Below are 19,716 nucleotides of genomic sequence, written 5' to 3'. Positions count from 1 at the left end.
AATTACCCGTTTTTAACCTCTTGCTGCGGTCACAACACAATAGGAAAATAGTTTTTATAGACTGATCTGATATTTGAGGTTTCTCTTTCACTGTTTCATAAGTTTATTAAACTTAAAACTTATTACAGTGAAACATGTTTGACCTTCTAACAGACTGTTCATCTCACAGACTTCAGTTCACACTTGTGCTTAACGTGTTACAGATATGTTTCCGGTCTGACTTTGTATGATTATCATCACGACTTCTACGTAAAAGTGACAGCTTTTATTCAGACATGTTAAACTGCTGTCACATTTATGTAAAGAAGTGCACGTCTGAAAGGGGCTTTATTTGTTTCCACTGTGGTCAGCTGGGTGCCAAACATATTTACTAATCAACAATCCAGATTTTTCTACAGGGTTTTCATTTTCACTTCTACTTTTTGTTTTCTTCTATGACAAGTGTGCTTTAAGTTTGGTTTTGTACTCAGGTCTACTTGGTTGATCAAATAAATAATACAAAACATAGACAAATTGTACTTTTTTCCACACTTCTCACTCACTCACTCACTCACTCACTCACAGAAGTAATAAGCGCCTCACGTTGTTTCTCCATAGTATTTAATTAGTATCATACACAAGCATGTTTCTATTAAAACACATTATATCAACTGAATCCAAACAATAATGTACAAACAGGTTCAAACTGACAGGCCGTCTCACCGCGTTCATCCTGCACGTACAAAACCCGACACAAGAAGACCCGGATCAGCAACAAAACCTGACAAATCCAGTCAGCAACAGTTATATTTTGAAGTTTTAACTTTTAAAATCACATCCTGGTTAGAGGACATGGGTGGATGTTTGTGCCAGCAGGTGCTTCAGCTGAATTTACATAATGAGCCATGTAAATCTGTTTTCCATATTTCAAAACTGAATTTGATCGAGCTTTCTGAACGTACTGCTTCAAATTCAGAAACTATGACCACTTAAGAATTAGTTAAAGTCAAACTGACTTCAGGAAAAAAAAGCATCAGATTTATTGGATTGAGGCTGAAGGTGAGTTTTCATCTCTTGATTTCATTTAGGGAGGTCTGCCTAAATTAAATAGAAATTGACTATTTTTGATAATTAAAGACTGTGATGAATTTGGACATAATGTTTTCAAAGTTTAACTATAAGTTTTAAGTGTGAAATTTATATTTTAATGTATGAAAAATGGAAATTTGAACATTTACAACAAAGTGACAACTGGACAAAATTCAAAGCTCCAGAACAGCTACTAAACTGGACATTGTGGTGAGATTGTTTTGTCATTTATTTACTTCACTGTTGGACTGTTAGACTGATTTGAAAGGAAGGATACATTATATTTTTGTAAGAGAAATCAGTGTTCTGCAGGAGAAATCCACCGGAAGAAACCAGGTGTCTTTAATCCCCGACCAGGTTTCTCATTTAAGTGCATGTAAATGCACAGAGGCCATGTCTACATTAAAGGCTGATTTATGGTTAACTTTAGATAACATGGAACATTCTTGTTTAATTAGCCCCGGTCATGATGATATAATGTAAGTAAACAAGCTGGCTGGAGGATTGCGTCTGGCTACCATGGAGATAACCTACCATAAATCAGCCTTAAACCGGCTAAATTGGTAAACGCATCTTGTTCCCTCTGTTTTGTTCCTCTGTCCAGACTAAAATAACGTTTTTCTCTCACAAAAACAGCCTTCAGAGAGTGTAAATGTGAAATGCTGGCTTTGCGTTGTAGTGTGTCTGGACGGCTTCATGCGAGTGGTGTTCTCTTTATTGCCTACATTAAAAGCTTGTTTAGAGTTAAACATAGCTATCTACCACCTTTCTCTGCTCAAACTGTTGGAATCTGCTGCAATAAACCACATCAGGAAGTCGCCGCCAAAATGGAAGTAGTATACCGTTCTTTGTTGGTTTGGTTGTTGGATTTTAATGTGGACGGAGGTGTTTGCAGAAATGAGTTGAAACTCCTGCTGTGGAGTCTTGATGTTTTAGCTCAAAAACATAATTTTAGAATTTAGCCAGTTGAATGTAGACTTAGTCTGAGAGTCAGAGAATAACGAGAGATTTAGTAGCTGTGAGAATACTTGTGCTGGTTGTCATTTGTACCAAACACACTAACACTCTTGTGATGCTGTTCGTTCTGTCTGGATTCTGTCATATTTTGGTGACAATTCCATAGAAATCTCCATTGACTGATGTTCTGACGAGTTTGTTACCCAACAGGATAATCATGAAAAATTGGACATCACATCCTGCAGAGTTTCAAATTGTACATGCAGGATTACAGGTCGTCTCTAGAATATTTGCCATAAAAAAAAAAAGAAATATGTTAAACTTTACATTACAATGACCACAATCCAGTGTACTCATGTGTAAGAAAAGTACTGTAAGACACGTTGTCATTGTGTGATCCTCCTCAGACATCACGTACTGAGAAGCTTGTAGAAACATAGTTTAAGCACAATGTCGCTGCTTCTGATTTATTGCACTGTTTTAAGTACATTTCATGTTGTGTACTTGCATTACTTTTCTGTAGGTTAATACTCAGGTTGATGCACTGGATTAAGGCCATATAATGGTGAAGTTGCATCAAAATAACCATTTACTTCTTCAGGTCCCGCAGATATACAATCCCTGCCCTCAGCATGCAAACTAAAGAGATCAGAAGTGATCAGAACAGAGCTGCAGGAGGATTTCAACAGTCAACCATCCGACAGAAAAAACCACCAGCTGTCATTTGAAGTTCTTGTTCTGCCGGCTGACAGGTAAACTAGTCAAAGTAGCTGGTGAATCTCAGAGTTTACCAGTCGAGGCGAACTGAGAAACGACAAATCGCAGCTGTTGAGGTTTAATCTGTTCTTTTGCTTTCCAGTGTGATCCCATTTTTTTGTTTTCTCTTTGTTTTAATAAAGAAAAAGGACAAAATGAGGCTTTTTGACTCCACAGATGTTTCAAGTGTTGACAGGATTTCTTAAGAATGTATTTAGAAAATTGCAGGCTGAGGCAGTCCTGGTGGCATTAAGGTGTCAGTATGCCTCAAATGACGTCAAACATCTGAAACCCCCTTTTTTCAACATCAATCAAAGGGTTTAGGGGATTATTACCGATGCTTTTTGTAACTTTACGAGACGGACAATTTGACAATCACGCCCACTTTATGCAGTGATTGGTAAGGTATGTGGAGGTGTGAAAGTAGGTGGGGTTTGAAATTGTCCCTCAAGCTCTACTTTTATCATTCTTCACGACTACTTTTCTTGTGAACAATTGAGTCCAACATCATGAATGTCTACATGTAGAGACTGTCTGAAAGTGTGCATCGTTCCAGCCTTCCAGGTTAGTTGTTCAGAACAGGTAGAAACACTTCCTGACTTAAGATGTGTTAAGACAACACTTTGCGAAAATGGGTTTGTTTGAAGCATATTGAACCCTTCTGGATCTAGATATTGACTGAATCGCAATGTCATTGGTTCAATCCAGCCAGGGACTTTTGTTATGTCATCCTGCTTCATTACCTGTCGACTCAATACTATCAAATAAAGGCAAAAACACCCCAAAAATTATTTTTCAAAAAGACTGTAACGGTAAGTATTGAGCGTTATTTTCCACAGATAACAGGCCAAGACGTGACTGTGAAATTCCCCCGGCAATATGGTCTGTCCAACGGTGTCAATAACTAATAATCAATGTGCTGGCTGATCAACAGATCAATAAAGTTAGTGTGGACCAGAACGGAGTCAGACTGAAAACTCCAGAGCTTGACACCTGGAGCAGCAAACAATGAAAGGAGATTCAGTTTTTACTTCCTGGACTTAAGCAACACTATTTGATACATCAGTCTGACTGGAGTTGTGCTTGTTGTTTTCTGTCTCATCATGAATTGACACCTGCTGAGGCCTCCAGCTCATTAACACAGCTCCTTTAGACAGTTATTAAGATCAGCTTTCCATTGTAGGGCTAAAGAGGGCTGAACAACAGCTTTAGTAACTTAATATCAGAATCATATATTCTGCTGGATGAAGTCATCACCGTTAACACAGATTGTGGAAACCAGTGAATCAAGAGAAACAAAAGGCCTTTCTCATTAACGACTACGCCAAATTGGAGCGCGCAAACTTAGGAGTTTGATAATGCTTTCTTGGGAGCTCAAAATTTGTCTTTCTGGGAGTTTCAACTCATCATTTTGGACTCGTCTGTTATTGCAACAACAGTATTGTTAGGGATATCACCGGCACATACAGGCCTGGAGGATTACACATCAACACAGCTGTCCACCAACATCAGGTCCTCACATCTCCATAATGAGCAAGGAAGTTAAGAGCATAGAAATTACACTGACTGCTCCCGTCCTAATCAACCAACACTGATTACCAAAATACTGTCAATAAATACCCACATGTAAATCACCGATAAAAACAACGCAGAGATAAAAATTTCATTAAAACATCCAAACAATATCAAAGTAAATTAGATTAAAATCCCAATGTCACGAAGTAAATTAGGATTTTAATCTAAATGATGATTTCTTTATTTTTATGTTGTTTTTATTGCTGGTTTACATGTTGGTATTTATTTACTGCATTTAGTTGATTAAGAGAGTAGCACTATGATTTCCATGCTCTTATGAATGAATAAATTGAACATTTTGAACTTCTGAAGCATTATGTTGATAAACTGACAACATATCACAAATCTAAAGCGTTGATTTTCGGCTAAAAATCTCTAAACTAAATTTGGCAAACCAACAGTTGTCATACGAAAAGTTGTGGGTGTGGCTGTCCCCTGTTATCACTGCTGGTTGATGTTGAATAACAGTCGATTAATTGATTAATAGAACAACATCAACAACAGTTTTAATGAACTGTTAAGGTAATTTTTCCAAGAAATAAGTTTTCCTGCCTTGTGTGGTCTTGTACGACAGTGGACTTAACATCTTTGGATCTTCAGAAGTGAAATATTTAAGATGTCACATGTGATCAGAGCTTGGTATTGGTAATCAATACCTTTAAGGTATCAACTGAAATAAGTACCAAGTAGTATCAAAACTTCTCCAGTCAAACGATACCTGCATTCGATCCTTTTTGTACCCAGATCTAGAAAAAAAATTACTATTTGTATGGTTTTGCTCACAGCCAATCACCGCAAGCGTTCTTCAATTTGATGCAATGTGTGATTGGCCCACTATTGCAGCAGCTACAACCCATACACGTAGTGTGTGGTGGTGAAGTTAAGTGGGGTGTATTTGATAGAGTTGTCAGTTCAGTACGGTAAGATGCCACAAGAGTAAATATTTCATAATTTGAACACGTATAATGTATTTGTGTAAAAATCATTTGGATGGGGAGGAGTGGTGGCCTTTTACACAACCGAATGTTTCCATTCACATGATGGGTATTGAATGACGTAGAAAAAAAAAAAAGTTATTGAATGAAATACTCTGTCGGCACTGGTATCACTTTAAGGGTACCAGTATTGGTACTCGCATCATAATTTTTTTAACAATACCAAGACCCTATGTCTGATTGCTGTTTATATATATATATATATATATATATATATATATATATATATATATATATATATACACACACATTTATTTTTTATACCAAACTCAACAAAGTATTCAACAAAGTATCTTAATAATGAAAATAAAATAACTGCTAACTGCAGCCCTAGCATCAAGAACACTATTGAGTATTTGGAGCATTCTTGACTAAATGTGGACTTTGAATTGGGACGCGGCTGATAACATTTAACAAGTCCACAAGAAAAGAAAATCACCCAGATTGGAAAGGCCTCAAGTCTCTCTTGAACCTAAAATGGAGGCCACTTTTGGCCCAACAGTGGAAAGCAAGCGAGTGTTTGCTAACAGAGTATCTCCCAAAAACTCAGCAGACAGTTTGACCACTCTTAAACAAACAGACCTTAGTACAGAACAACATACAGACAGGTAATCGTCCTTCTGCTTCCTGTTTGTCCTGCAGTCTGACTGGCTGCTGTTAGGACCAGGATGTTGTCACACATAATGTGAACCAACAGGAGTACAGAGCAAACAGATGCATAAGTAGTGTGAAAATGGCGTGAGGATGTAATGACGTTCTTTGTATCAAAGTATGCGGTATTTCGTGACTCAAGGAAAATTTGAATAAAACCTGTCACTCAGACTCAAAAATCTCTAATTACAGATTTAGATATTTTTGATCAATTAACAGGTTGACAGGAACAAGATCTTTGCACCACAAATCATGAGATAAATGAGAATCTGTCAAAACATGCTTTTAATACCTTCTCTGATTTGTTGTGGTTGATGTCGTGATTTACATCAGATCACTCACTAGTTTAAGATTTAAATGCCTGAATATTTGTTGCTACCATTAACGCCACTTAAAACATATTCCTTCACATTCACCATAAGCTGATAGTAAACTTGAACCAACTATGCAACTGCTTATTTAACATAAATTACATAAATAAATGAATTAAAATTTCAATTTGATTAAATTATTTAATTTCACTACTATAAGCCACAAACTTCCATATTTTGCTGCCACCTCATGTTAATTAAAAACAGGATGTGGACATTTTCTGCGAGCAAGTACGGAAGGCCAAAAAGGACAATTTTTCTTTGTTAAACCTATCACATTATTTTTTGTGACACTTACATGACAGAGTTTGTTTTCACATGAGAATGAAAAACAAAATCCTAAAATGTATTTCACCGTTGAAGCACCTCGTCAAGTGGTGAATGAACGATGAATCATGGAAATGTGTCAACATTACAATAGATGGATGAAAACCTCTTAGTCAGCGGTTCTATTTGCATAAATATCAATACGCGATTAAGTAAATCTTATCTGCTTGAAAGATGTGGTAGACTTTAAATTAAAAATGATGATTTCATTTCTCTATTTTGTCTGACATGATGTGAATGTAGCATGTGATCACGTGACACTCCTGGTCCAATCAGCAGACGTGTCAGACCAGAAAACACTGAACTCTGGTTAAACATCCAGAGTAGACTTATGAAGTCAAAAAACAACATTAAAAAATAATAATATAAAACAAATAAGAAATAAAAAGCTTATTACAGAGATATGAACAGAAACAATAACATTTCTCCTTCTCCAGTTAAAGTACCACTTCCTTAAATCTGGACAGACCAGGTTATGCCACAATAAGAAGATTATTAACATTATTCTCATTATTAATATCTTACAAAACCAAAATCAACAGTGCAATAAAAAGGTTTTTTTATCCCTCGCTCAGCAGGAGAGAGAGGGAGAGAGATAGAGAGAGAGAGAGAGAGAGACGGCAAGGGGCGGGGCTTGGCGGCAAGGAAAGAAGAGAAAGAAGGTAACATCCAAAAATAATAAAAGAAAAAGGAAGGATAGAGGGAATACAGAGGAGGACAAGCAGTTTACAACAGACGAGGGAGGAAGAGGGGCTTCTCAGGATTATGAAATTATGAAGGTATGAATGGATGGATGGAAGATGCGGAGGTAGAAAGGGAAAAATGGAGGGAGCAAGGAAGGAGAGGGGAGATGATGAAGGCAAGTTTGTGTTTACTGGCTAAGAGGTGATACAGGTGGGGTGGAGGAGGAGATGGGAAAACGTCAGGAAAGTGTACAGATCCACACAGCAGCTAACAATGCTACCTGTGTGTCTTTATGGCAAAAAAGTTCAGTTCTTCCTTCTTTTTTTTCCAGTTATGGTGATGATTAAAAGTCAATATCAATGTACAAAAAAAAGGCTTTTATTTTAGCATAAACACCAATTTAAAAATAACGACTATGATGGGGGTGATGTGTGTGGATCTGTAGAGATGCACTGATAGCACTTTTCTGCAGCTGGTACCATTAAAAGTTTTTACCCAAATTACAAAAACATATTTCCTCTTTTCCTTCTAGTAACATCAATCCGTGCAGATAGTTTTGGTTTTATTCATCCAGGTTTTGTGATTTCTGACTCAAATGCTTCACAACAGAGGTGAATGGAATTTAGTTTGTGGTGCTCAGAGAATTGAAAAATTAACATTTAAACAGCAATCAAAAAATTTGGTTTTCTGTTTTTTTTTTTGGTTGTTTTCTGTCTCATTTCTGCAATTGCATCTGTAAGATCATGTGAGCAAACTGCTGAAAGCAAATTAAAAGAAATAAACAATAAGTTGAAATAACCATCTCCCCGTCACTGTGAAATATTGACGGCGTGTTCTGTAATATGAGTGAACTGACCTATTAAGTGTAAAGAAATTCCTAAGCTGGTCTCCTAAGACTGTTGCCTTTGAGTTTCTTTAATTTTTAATAAAAATGACCAATTTGTTAGAATTATGTCTGTTAGAGTTATTGATCTGTTTATTTTTGTTTTAATTAAACAGCTGTATTTTAAATTTCTGTGTAAAGCGCTTTGGTCAACACCTGTTGTTTTTTGAATGTGCTCTATAAATAGATATGACGTGACTCAACTATGGTGCAGTGTTTTGTTCTTGACAAAACCTATAAAAAGACGGACGCTGAGGCTCATGGGTAGTGTAGTATCATAATACTACCTTATGGTGTGGTGAAATTATCCAGAAATTTTATAAATACAGTTCCAGTGGAGAAAATATATGTATAATCTGGAACCATTGATTCTGCCTTCCTCTGTAAACAAACAAAAAAGCGGCATCAGTGCATCGCAAGGTGGAGAGGTGAGAGTAGAGGGGGGCTGGATGATATTAATGTGGATGGGGTAGATGTACAGGGGGATAGTCAGAGGTTTGGGAGGGGGGGTGGGGTTTGATCGAGTGGGCGTGGCCTGTTCTGTTGGGGGGGCGCGTCTGTTCTCAGGAACTCCTCTTAGTCCTGGAGTGTTGGATCAACCACTGGAGAGTGATGTCTGCAGAGAGAGATCAACGTGACATCAGCAGAGAAAGTGTGTCCAGAGAGAAAGAGCAGATGTACGAGGAGAGGAAAGAATAAAGAACACCACACACTCAACATGACCTGGAACATTTTTTTCTCCACTGAATACTGTTTTAAATGAGTAATTCAACATGAAACCATCCTCATAAAAACAATAAATGAATTAATTTCAGTTCCCCTCCTCTGTGATGTTTGTCTCCACCTGCTGACAAACCTCGGCTACTTACTGATTTGTTTCTTGTCACGTATGATCACAACATTGTGAGCATCTTTTCTCTCTTTTTTTAAAAGTGTATTAAAAAAAAGTCCTGTATAATACATTCCTTGGGACATGGTTATTTTTTATTGTACATAAGCACATTTTTTGTAATCATGGATTTTATTTTGTGAGCTGCAACAATTAGTCGATTGACAGAAGATTAATCAGCAATTATTTTGGTAATCAAATAACCGTTTTAGTCACTTTTTAAAAAACAATGCCACATATCTGCTGGTTGCAGCTTCTCATATGTGAGAATTTGAAGCTTTCATGTGAGCTGTTCATGTCAAATCTTTGGATGGACATTTGCGGACGTGGCTCTAAAAAAAAAAAAAATGATAACACGACTGACGACGTTGGTGATGTGATTTGAAATATCGGTGTTAAATATCTGTGTCTGTGTTACTGTCAGCACTCCAAACTTTACTCTGTGGTTTGAATCACGGAGCTGCACTGATGGACTTAGTGCTGGGGAAATGTTCGTTATACTGAATGTACCATATGACCTATTATAGTTCAGATACTTCCACCTCTCATCAGTGTTTTTTACTCTTTATCAACTGGACTTTATTCGTTTGTGACGGCCACATGCCGGTTATTATTTGAATACTGTCTTTTATATGAGAGTTTACAGTATGTAACAGCCTTCTGCTAAACAGTTAATAACTTGCTTGTGGTGAGTGACGTTAAACTGAAGTTGGTACAATAAAAACAAACCTTGACCTTTGTTTGCACTTCTGTACTAGTACAAATGTGTGTGTATGTGTGTGTCGTACCAATGTTGTCTTTCTCCTTGCAGGAGATGGAGTAACAGCAGATCTCTCTGTCCTGGATGGCTGACAGATTCCTGATTTAAAAAAAAAAAAACACAATCAATTCAAATTAATATGTCAAGGATTACACACACACACACATTCATGCAGTATCATGATGTTGTGACAATGTTGTTAAAACACACAGCTTATTCTCTGCTAAAGTGAAACCAGGAGGAAACTCCAAATAGTGTGTTTGTTTCTCAGGCTTCTGTTGAACTCTCTGGGACAGATCTGTCCCTGTGACACAACAGTATGGAAGAAAATCAAAAACATGTGGTCACATGACTCATCTGACCAACTGCGGATGACGTGTTCAGCACATCAGCCTTGAAAAACTGACATTCAAAACAAAACTTGATGCTACACTTTTAAAGTGTAGTGAAAACACAAAAAATCTAATGTGTTTGTCTGTTTTATGTGAATAATTTGGCACCATCGATTTCTGATAAATGTCTCCAGACGTAGCATCGCTGGCTCATTTCAGTTTAATCAAAAAAAAAAAAGTCACGTGGGTGTCATGCCCAGAATGTGGTGCTGTAGCTCATATTCATGTACAAACAGATTTTTATTGTTTACACAGATCATAAAACATCAGTTCTGAGAGTCAGTGTGCTGGTGTGAACTTACATCCTCTCTATGAGCTCTTTCTCATCCAGAGCTCCTGGTAGGTCCCGCTTATTGCCCAGAACCAAAACCTGAAGACACACAGACAGAATATACATCAGATAATACAACAGATATCAGTCAGACACCATACGAGATCCCACTGCCCCGGTTGGTGCAATCTAGTTAGTTTATTTAAATTTGTTTAGGTGGAGTTAATGTTTAATGTAGAGTTAATGTTGTGGACACGAGTAGGAAGTGAAGACAAAAAACCTCACAGACAATGAGGTTACAGGGGACGTATCAAAATAATGTCGGATGTTAAACATGGTCAAAGTTCCAAATCTTGAGGTGAACGTATGTAAAAATGCTGCCTTCAAGTCAAAAGTCAGGGCTTCAACCTGCTGTGAACGCTCCGTTTGAAAAGTTACCTCTATTTCCCCATCAAACTGACATCAGACTGTTCATGCATGACCACAAACAGCCGCCCTTTCAGTAGCCTTTGTTGCTAACATGGTTGCTACGGTGTTTCCATGTGTTGTTCACGTTGTCCACTCTCATATTTCAAATGTGATTCAGCTCCAACATGTACGGATGGATTTGAGAAGTTGACGTTTAGAGTAAAGACGGAGAAAAAGAAGTGAAATCCTGCTACTATAGTTTGTTTACGTAGCCTCCGGAGCCGGAGGAAGCTTCCTGAAGCTGACCAATCAGAACAGAGTGGGGCTCATCAGGAGGCGGGGCCTTAAAGAGACAGGAGCTAAAACAGCCTGTTGGCTGAACTGAGGGGCTGCATAAAGGACCAGTAGAAGATAAATAACTGAAAATCACACAAAGATATTCCAGTAGAGCCCCAGAATATAAACAAGGACCTGGAAGTTTTGCAGGATATGTGTCCTTTAAGATACCATGATGTCACAGGAGCAACTGCGAAAGGAAAGCTCCCCGGAATGCATCAGGACAACAGACTCAAAGTTATGAAGTCTCCTTTTATGGGTGCCCGTGCATCGTCACTGGTGTTATTGTATCTCATATCGTGTTCTTTAACATTTTCACTACTTCCTCAGTTAATTTGTCACCATAAGATTAAGATTAGTTATTACCATGCTCACTTCTGTATCTGTTTGAAACAACAGCTATTGTTACAAGGGCTGTAACAATTATTTTTGTTATTGATTAATCTAACAATTATTTTCTCGATTAGTTGTTAGACTATAAAATGTCAAAAATGGTGAAACATGTCAGTTTCCCAAAACCCAGAACCCGAGATCACCACAGTAATTAATATAAACTCCACTGAATCAGACTGTTTTATTTGACATGTGTGGCTTGTCCAAGGATAAATAAATAAATAAACAAACAAACAAACAAACAGTATGGGTGCACACTGCTGCTGATGACCAACAGCAACTGCTTGTTGAATGTTACATCATTATTCAAAATTGAAAGTGAAAACAGAAATACCACCGAAGAAGAGTTTTATCCCTTACTTTACTAATGAGTGATAATTTTGATAAATGTCATTTATCTCCATCTGGTGATATTAATGATGAGTCACCAACAGAGAATATGAGGATCAATTTGTTTTGTCTGTTCTAAGCATTTTATTGATATATTTTTGATATTTTACTTATAGTATTAAATTTTACAGATTTTTTTTGGATATGTCACTGATATTTCACTGATGTTTTGCTGCTATTTGAGAGGGGTCTGCTCAGGATCAGTCTGTTCTGGTTTGTACTTACAGGGATTCCCTGCAGCTGCGGTTTGTCCAGCAGGTTGTGGAGTTCATTCTTGGAGGCTTCGATCTTCTCTGGATCTGCCGCGTCCACCATGTAGCTGCACGAGAGAAAATATCTATGAAAAAAATCTATACGATCACTCAAAAAAAATGAATCCAAACACTTGACTAATTGAAAGTATCTCCACATCATCCCTAACAGTCTGGTTCAACAGTTCAGACAGCCAAACACGCAAAACTACACGACTACTTTCTGCATTTCTGTGATCATCACATTCAGCTGACCAAGAGTCCACCAAACTCTCAACAATCATCAAATATTAGATTTACTGCGGAGAAACGTGTTTGTTTGTTGGACAGAAGTATCAGTTGATTAACAGTCCTTTGTGTCTCTGGGCCTTTATTGTGTTTGGACCCTCCACAGACATCCAAGCGATCTATTCAGGGGACTGTAAGCACAGTTTAGGAAACCAGGACTTACACGATAGCGCTGACTCCTCGACAGTAACGCTCCCACATGCTTCTGAACCGAGGCTGACCTCCGATATCCCACAACTACAGACAGACGGAGAGTTCGGAGAGAGAAGTTAGAATGCATCACAAACACAGTGGGAAAGATTATTATGAGTTATTAAACATTATTGACTCGTGTTTTACAGTTCGGTCAAACTCAACTACTGAAAAATCCTCCATGGGACTGGTTTCAGGAAATCTATAAATGGCGCCCACATCTTTTTAAGTCCTTGGATTTTCCTTTGAAAGCAAATGATGATTTCTTCCATAGATAACCAGCTTAAAAGTCCTTTTAGCAGTTTATTCAAAGATGGCTTTAGTGCTGATTTCCAGCACACAGCAACTGTATATGGCATGAAGACACTGAACATCTTTGTTTTTCTTTCTTTTTGATTATTGTGTTTTGTATGTATGACATAAATGTTTAAAACAGAATAAATACGATGTAAAAATACTAACAAAAAGGCCATTATTGACATAAATAAATAAATAAAAAGCAGATTGTGAAACACTGACGGTTAAATAAAACTATTTTATCATTCCTGAAATTACAATAACCTACATTTTCTTTTGACATCCTGACCTTTTACAAATGTTACGGATAAAAAAAAAAAATACATTTTTAAAAAGATAATTTCTGGCTCTTTACATTAAATGTTTTAATTCTGGAGTGGGGTTTTATCTGTACAAACAGTCAGAGAGCAGAGTGTGGGTACAAACAGGAAGTGGAACTACCAACCTTGATGGTGACGTTGCCCTTGGTGATCTTCCTCATGTTGAATCCAACTGTGGGAATCATGTCTTCACTGAACTGACCGGACTGAAACACACAAACACACACTTCTTAGTGACATAAGCCACTGCTTGATTGTGATACTGTATGACGCAGCTGTGTGTCAATCATCATATGCTGGTGGAACAAGTCACTAAAGCAAGAGTGCAAAACCATCAGAGCTTGTCACAGATGTATAATATCGATTAGTATGTTGGAAGAAGTGACAAGAAACTAGAGTTTGCAACATGGGATGGCTGGTGGCCGACCATAAACCTAGGAGTCCACCTGAGGACCTTGGTTTCATGCTATGAATAACAGATGAAGTGATTATTGATTGATCACATACCTGATTGATCTTTTTTTCTTTAGTATCTATGGACAGTATGGCGCATGGAAAAAACGTGATGCACACACGACCAAGACGATTGGACCGAATGTAAGATATTTTTTTCTGGAAATCGAGTTTTTTAAAGCAAGGGTTGTATTATATTATTTCTTTTGAAATAGAAAAACGGTCTCTTATAGAGTGTGTTGCATTATGGGTTTTTTTGTAGCACTAATGTTGCTAGGCTAGCAAGTTTCTTCCAGTCTGTTTATAGTGAGACTACGTAGACAGCCGGCTAAATTCTAAAACGCTGTTTTCAAGCTAAAACAACCTGCAGGAGTTTCACTTTGTTCCTGCAAACACCTCCGTTCCACATGAAAACAAGTAATTCTCCTCCTACTGAGCATGTGCGGAGGACAGACAAGCCAAATCAGCCACAGAAAACAAACGGAGAAGAAACGATATACTGTTTTTGGTTTTTTGCGACGTCTTCCTGACATTTAGTTTATTGCAGCAGATTCCAACAGTCTGAGCAGAGAAAGGTGGTAGATAGCAGAGTGGACGATAAAGAGAACAACACTCGCATGAAGCCGTCCGCCATTGTTGTCATTGTGTTTCTTCTTCTTCTTCTTCTTCTTCTTCCAATGAAACGCCGCGCTACTGCCACCATCTGTCCTGTCAGTGATATGACAGTGTTTCTACAAAGCTCCAGTACACACTACAACGCCAAGCCGGCGTTTTCACATTTACACACTCTGGAGGACGTTTTGGAAAAGCTCCGTTTTCAGAGCAGAACAAACGCTGTGTTAGTCTGGATGGAAGCCAAAACAGAGAGAAGAAAATGCATTTACAAATCTAGCCAACTTAGCGTGGACATGGTCTCAGTCTGTAACAGTCTGTCAGCGCTAAAAGTGTTTCGGTCCAGTTCAGCCTACGGGAGCTTTTGAAGGCTTGTGTGATGTGTTTTTCTGAGTAAATAAATTCCTGATGAGTAGAAATGAGTAGAAATGAGCTGACCGCAGAAACACAGCAGAGCCCAAATCATCTGTCAAGCAGCAAAAAAATTGCCAATCTTGTTTCGAAGATAATGGGGAGCTCAAAAAAAAAATGTCTAAAAAAAGAGAAAATTATTTTTCACCGCTTCTAAGAACCTGGAAGGAGAGACTGTGTGACTGACAAAATACACTAATGTGGGATTTATGTATATATAATTTATTATAACATAAGTATTTGATGTTTTACTTCTACGTCCCATCATCAGGGTCGTCTGATATTCTGGCCAATACGATAGATTTCCTCTCAATCTAGAATTGAGCATATTACACAACTAATCAATCTGTGAAAAACATGAGAATCAACATTTATACTAGGAACTAAATCTAAGGAATCCTTACAAAAAATGTTTGTTTAGAAAAAAACAAAATCTTTATCACTGTCCGATTTTATAGCTTTGAAAATATAAATTTCGAACTCAGAAATAAACCATCAGTCGAGCTGCATTTCAGACTTCTAAAATGATTAAAACATACAAAAATCTTTTTGGGTGGAGGAAAATCTATTTGAGTGAGTCACCCAAATTTTCAACTGTAAAACATACCCCTCTGCACATAACTCGGGTCAGAATTATCTAAGACCCAAATCTAAAGAATCAAAAATGCTTATTTAAGTAATGTGATTATGGTAAAATATCATCATCTCTATCTGATCTTTTAACCCTTACAGTGATGGAAGAAGTATTCAGACTCTTTACTTAAGTAAAAGTACCAATACAGCAATGTAAAAATACTCCATTACAAGTAAAATTCCTGCATGAAAAATCTGACCACAGTTAAAGTACATAAGTATTATGAGCTTGATGTAGTTAAAATATTGCAGTAAAAGTACATAAGTATTATGAGCTTGATGTAATTAAAGTATTGAAGTAAAAGTACATAAGTATTATGAGCTTGATGTAGTTAAAGTATTGCAGTAAAAGTACATAAGTATTATGAGCTTGATGTAATTAAAGTATTGAAGTAAAAGTACATAAGTATTATGAGCTTGATGTAGTTAAAGTATTGCAGTAAAAGTACATAAGTATTATGAGCTTGATGTAATTAAAGTATTGCAGTAAAAGTACATAAGTATTATGAGCTTGATGTAGTTAAAGTATTGCAGTAAAAGTACATAAGTATTATGAGCTTGATGTAATTAAAGTATTGCAGTAAAAGTACATAAGTATTATGAGCTTGATGTAGTTAAAGTATTGCAGTAAAAGTACATAAGTATTATGAGCTTGATGTAATTAAAGTATTGCAGTAAAAGTACATAAGTATTATGAGCTTGATGTAGTTAAAGTATTGCAGTAAAAGTACATAAGTATTATGAGCTTGATGTAGTTAAAGTATTGCAGTAAAAGTACATAAGTATTATGAGCTTGATGTAGTTAAAGTATTGCAGTAAAAGTACATAAGTATTATGAGCTTGATGTAGTTAAAGTATTGCAGTAAAAGTACATAAGTATTATGAGCTTGATGTAGTTAAAGTATTGCAGTAAAAGTACATAAGTATTATGAGCTTGATGTAGTTAAAGTATTGCAGTAAAAGTAGTGGTTTGGTCCCTCTGACTGATATATTGTTATATATGACATCATTAGATTATTAATAGTGAAGCATCAGTGTTAGAGCAGCATGTTACTGTTGTAGCTGCTGGAGGTGGAGCTAGTTTACACTACTTTATATACAGTTAGCTAGTTTAGTCCAGTGGTTCCCAACCTAGGGGTCGGGCCCCTCCAAAGGGTCAGCAGATAAATCTGACGGGTCGCGAGATGATTAATGGGAGAGGAAAGAAGAAAAAACAAAGTTCTGATACACAAATCTGTTTTCAGTTTTTGGACTTTTTCTCTAATCTTTGATTTTTGGTGAAATATTGGATCATTTGAACATTTATTGAAATGAAAGCATGTGAGAAGTTTAGAGGGAAAAATCACTATTTGGTGGAGCTGTTAACAACTCATAGACATGTGAAATGTGACCCCGACTACACACTGCTTTTTGTAAAACGACAAAAGCCAAAAAGGTTGGAAACCACTGGTTTCATCTTTAACAATGTGTTGTATTTTAAAAGCTTGTTATATTATCCATTGTGTCAAATCTTCATCTGAAAAGTAACTAAAGCTGTCAAATAAATGTAGTGGAGTAGAAAGTACAATATTTCCCTCTGAAATGTAGTGGAGTGGAAGTATAAAGTAGCATCACATGTATCAAAGTACAAGTACCTCAAAAGTTGTACTTAAGTACAGTGAGAAGCACAGTAGATAAATGTACTTAGTTACTTTCCACCACTGTGATGCATTTCAAACTTCTACAAGGAAAATAAAAAGAAGTACAAAAATATGGAAGCATTTTTTTCAGGTAAAGGGTGATTTAAGTGAGTCACCTAAATGTTCAACTGTAAAATTTCCTGCTCTGCACATAACTTGGTCAGAATTCTCTAAGAACCAAATCTAAGGAATCTGTATCGAAAATGTTTCTTTTGATGAAGCGATTATGGTAAAACACAAAACTCATCATCCAGTTTTACAGTTCAATGAGCAATTCTCAGTTGGGCAGCGTTTCAGACTTCTAAAATGATTCACTTAAATGAAAATATCTTTTTCGGTTAAGAAAAATGTACTTGAGTGCATCACCCAAAAATTATAATAAGAATCACTGGAGGCTGATGTCAGCTGATGGTGTGATAGCGAGGGAAGGTCACTCTGTCAGGAGGGGGGGGGGGTCGACTCTCTTTCACTGGACCCACACATCTCAGCTACGGCCCTGCTACCAGCACCAGGGCTGTGGGGGTGGGGTATGGTGGGCTGGGGTTTCCTGACCCAAAACCTGTCATCCATCTGATAAAACTTACCTGTAATATAATATTTCAGGTGGAGGTTACGAGCATCGACCGGCACAGGTGTAACAGCAGCTCTACTTATTCAAATGTAAAATCAGAGCCAGAGGTTTTATATCTACAGCAGGGTGTTAACATCTGTCAGAAAACACAGCTAACACCAATCTGCCGTTTAGAAAGCATCTTCTACATCTTCCTGAACTGGCTGACCTCAGCGCCGCAGGACAACAATGGATGCAGCCAGATGCTAACTGACAGCTGGCTTCAGCAAAGGAATCTTACCGCTATCACATTGACGAAGGTCGTCTTCCCGGAGTACTGCAGCCCCACCAGGGTCAGCTCCATCTCCTCCTTCCAGAAGAGCGCCTTGAACCAGTCCAGCAGTTTGTTGATCAGCGCTATCATCTTTGTCGTCTGGTGCTAATGCTAAAGCTAGCTGCGGCTGCTAGGTGGCTCTGCTAGCGAGCTAGCTGGGCTAACAGCTAACGCCCCGATCGTGTTTTCTAGACGCCGACAGTCTCCGTGACAGCCACGGACGGTAACGGGGGACCGGACGACACCGACTGGCGTTATACGAACCTAGGTGGAGCTTTAATAACTGTGTGTTTTCAGGCTGTAATGTCCGCTGTGTATTTCTGTGATGTTTACTAGCTGCGCCTTTTCCACCCGCTCCGTCAAGACAGCGATACTTCCGGTCAAGCATTTCATAATAAAACCCGCTCCATCGAGGCAGGGATCTTTCCGGTCAAGACTTTCATAATAAAACCTGCTCCGTCAAGACAGCGATACCTCCGGTCGAACCTTTCATAATAAAAACCCGTTCCGTCCAGACAGCGATACTTCCGGTCAAGCCTTTCATAATAAAACCTGCTACGTCAAGACAGCGATACTTCCGGTCAAACCTTTCATAATAATAATAATAATAATAATAATAATTATTATTATTATTATTATTATTATTAATAATAATAATAATAATAATAATAATAATAATAATATTGGACTATATTATGATTATTATTATTGTTCATATTATTATTATTAAGATTTGAGAAGTCTGAGTATGGTGGTTTTTGATCTAGATCTGGTCTGGATATAGAAATATCAGTGAAATCACCTTTTTTCTGTTTTCATAAGCAAAATAAAGGTTTCAAAAATCTGGAAGTGGGTTTAAACAGCATTAAGGCTTTTTGCTACCATGTCTAACACTTTTTCACAAGTATAAAATCCGAGAATCAGCTGCTAAATATCATTATTTATGTTTCTCTTTGTCTACCTTCATATAACCCATACCCCCCTGCCAGTGTGGAAGCACCGGCAGACAGCTGTCCTCTACCTCTGACCTAAGTATCGGACGGGTTCCCAAAATCTACACGCGAGACTGTCTTAGTCTGCTTAGGGAGCCAGAGTTCAGCCTGGCTTTTATAATCAACTGCTGTCATTGAACCACGCTAATGGGCCTATTTAGTCAAGAGTACCTGACAGAAGGGACACAACGAAGTTTATTGGTACAAATAGGTGTTGGAGGTTTGAAAGTACTCCAAGATGGCCTTCTAACAGGTCATCACTGGAGGAGGCCCACTCTGACGGTCGAGAGCACTTGCCCGGTTTCATAGGGCAGCTTCGATGCCCCTCCACTAACAATTTAGCCAATTAAACAAATATAATAAACCTTTCAATCTGATACTGTGTTGAAATTATACCTCTGTCACAGATTCCAATTATGTTAGTTAGTAAACATTACGTGTTTATCCCTGGCAAATTTCATTATACATTTTTAACATAAATAAATTTAAATCTCTTGTCAGCCATATCCCAGGGGGGTGTCTTCTTACCTGAAAGGAGGTATCAGAAGACCTCAGAGATGAGCACAAGTCAGGAACTTTGGTTGGTGTGTATAAAAAT

General features: G+C 37.6%; 1 protein-coding gene across 1 annotated transcript; it reads right to left on the bottom strand.

Annotated features, from left to right (window-relative positions):
- Nucleotides 1–583: 583 nt before the first annotated feature.
- LOC122981806 (ADP-ribosylation factor-like protein 8A) lies at nucleotides 584–18,526 on the bottom strand. The gene is made up of 7 exons (XM_044350589.1): nucleotides 18,094–18,526; nucleotides 13,580–13,660; nucleotides 12,809–12,882; nucleotides 12,332–12,425; nucleotides 10,611–10,678; nucleotides 9,945–10,015; nucleotides 584–8,883 (listed from the first exon to the last, which is right to left on the bottom strand). Exons 1-7 carry the CDS (start codon nucleotides 18,214–18,216, stop codon nucleotides 8,831–8,833), a joined length of 564 nt encoding a protein of 187 aa, XP_044206524.1. The 5' UTR covers nucleotides 18,217–18,526; the 3' UTR covers nucleotides 584–8,830.
- Between the last annotated feature and the right edge of the window lie 1,190 nt (nucleotides 18,527–19,716).

Source organism: Thunnus albacares, chromosome 5, assembly GCF_914725855.1.
Source record: "Thunnus albacares chromosome 5, fThuAlb1.1, whole genome shotgun sequence".
NCBI lineage: Eukaryota > Metazoa > Chordata > Actinopteri > Scombriformes > Scombridae > Thunnus > Thunnus albacares.
Note: the sequence above shows the minus strand (reverse complement) of the source record. Positions and strands in the feature narration are given on the sequence as shown.

What these genes read in the sequence shown, in the direction of transcription:
- LOC122981806 (XM_044350589.1), bottom strand. Translation starts at nt 18,216, where the DNA reads ATGATAGCGCTGATCAACAAACTGCTGGACTGGTTCAAGGCGCTCTTC. An exon ending in CCTTCGTCAATGTGATAGCG is followed by an intron (nt 13,661 to 18,093) that starts GTAAGATTCCTT and finishes TGTGTGTTTCAG; the next exon opens with TCCGGTCAGTTCAGTGAAGA. An exon ending in CGAGGAGTCAGCGCTATCGT is followed by an intron (nt 12,426 to 12,808) that starts GTAAGTCCTGGT and finishes TCTCTCGTGCAG; the next exon opens with CTACATGGTGGACGCGGCAG.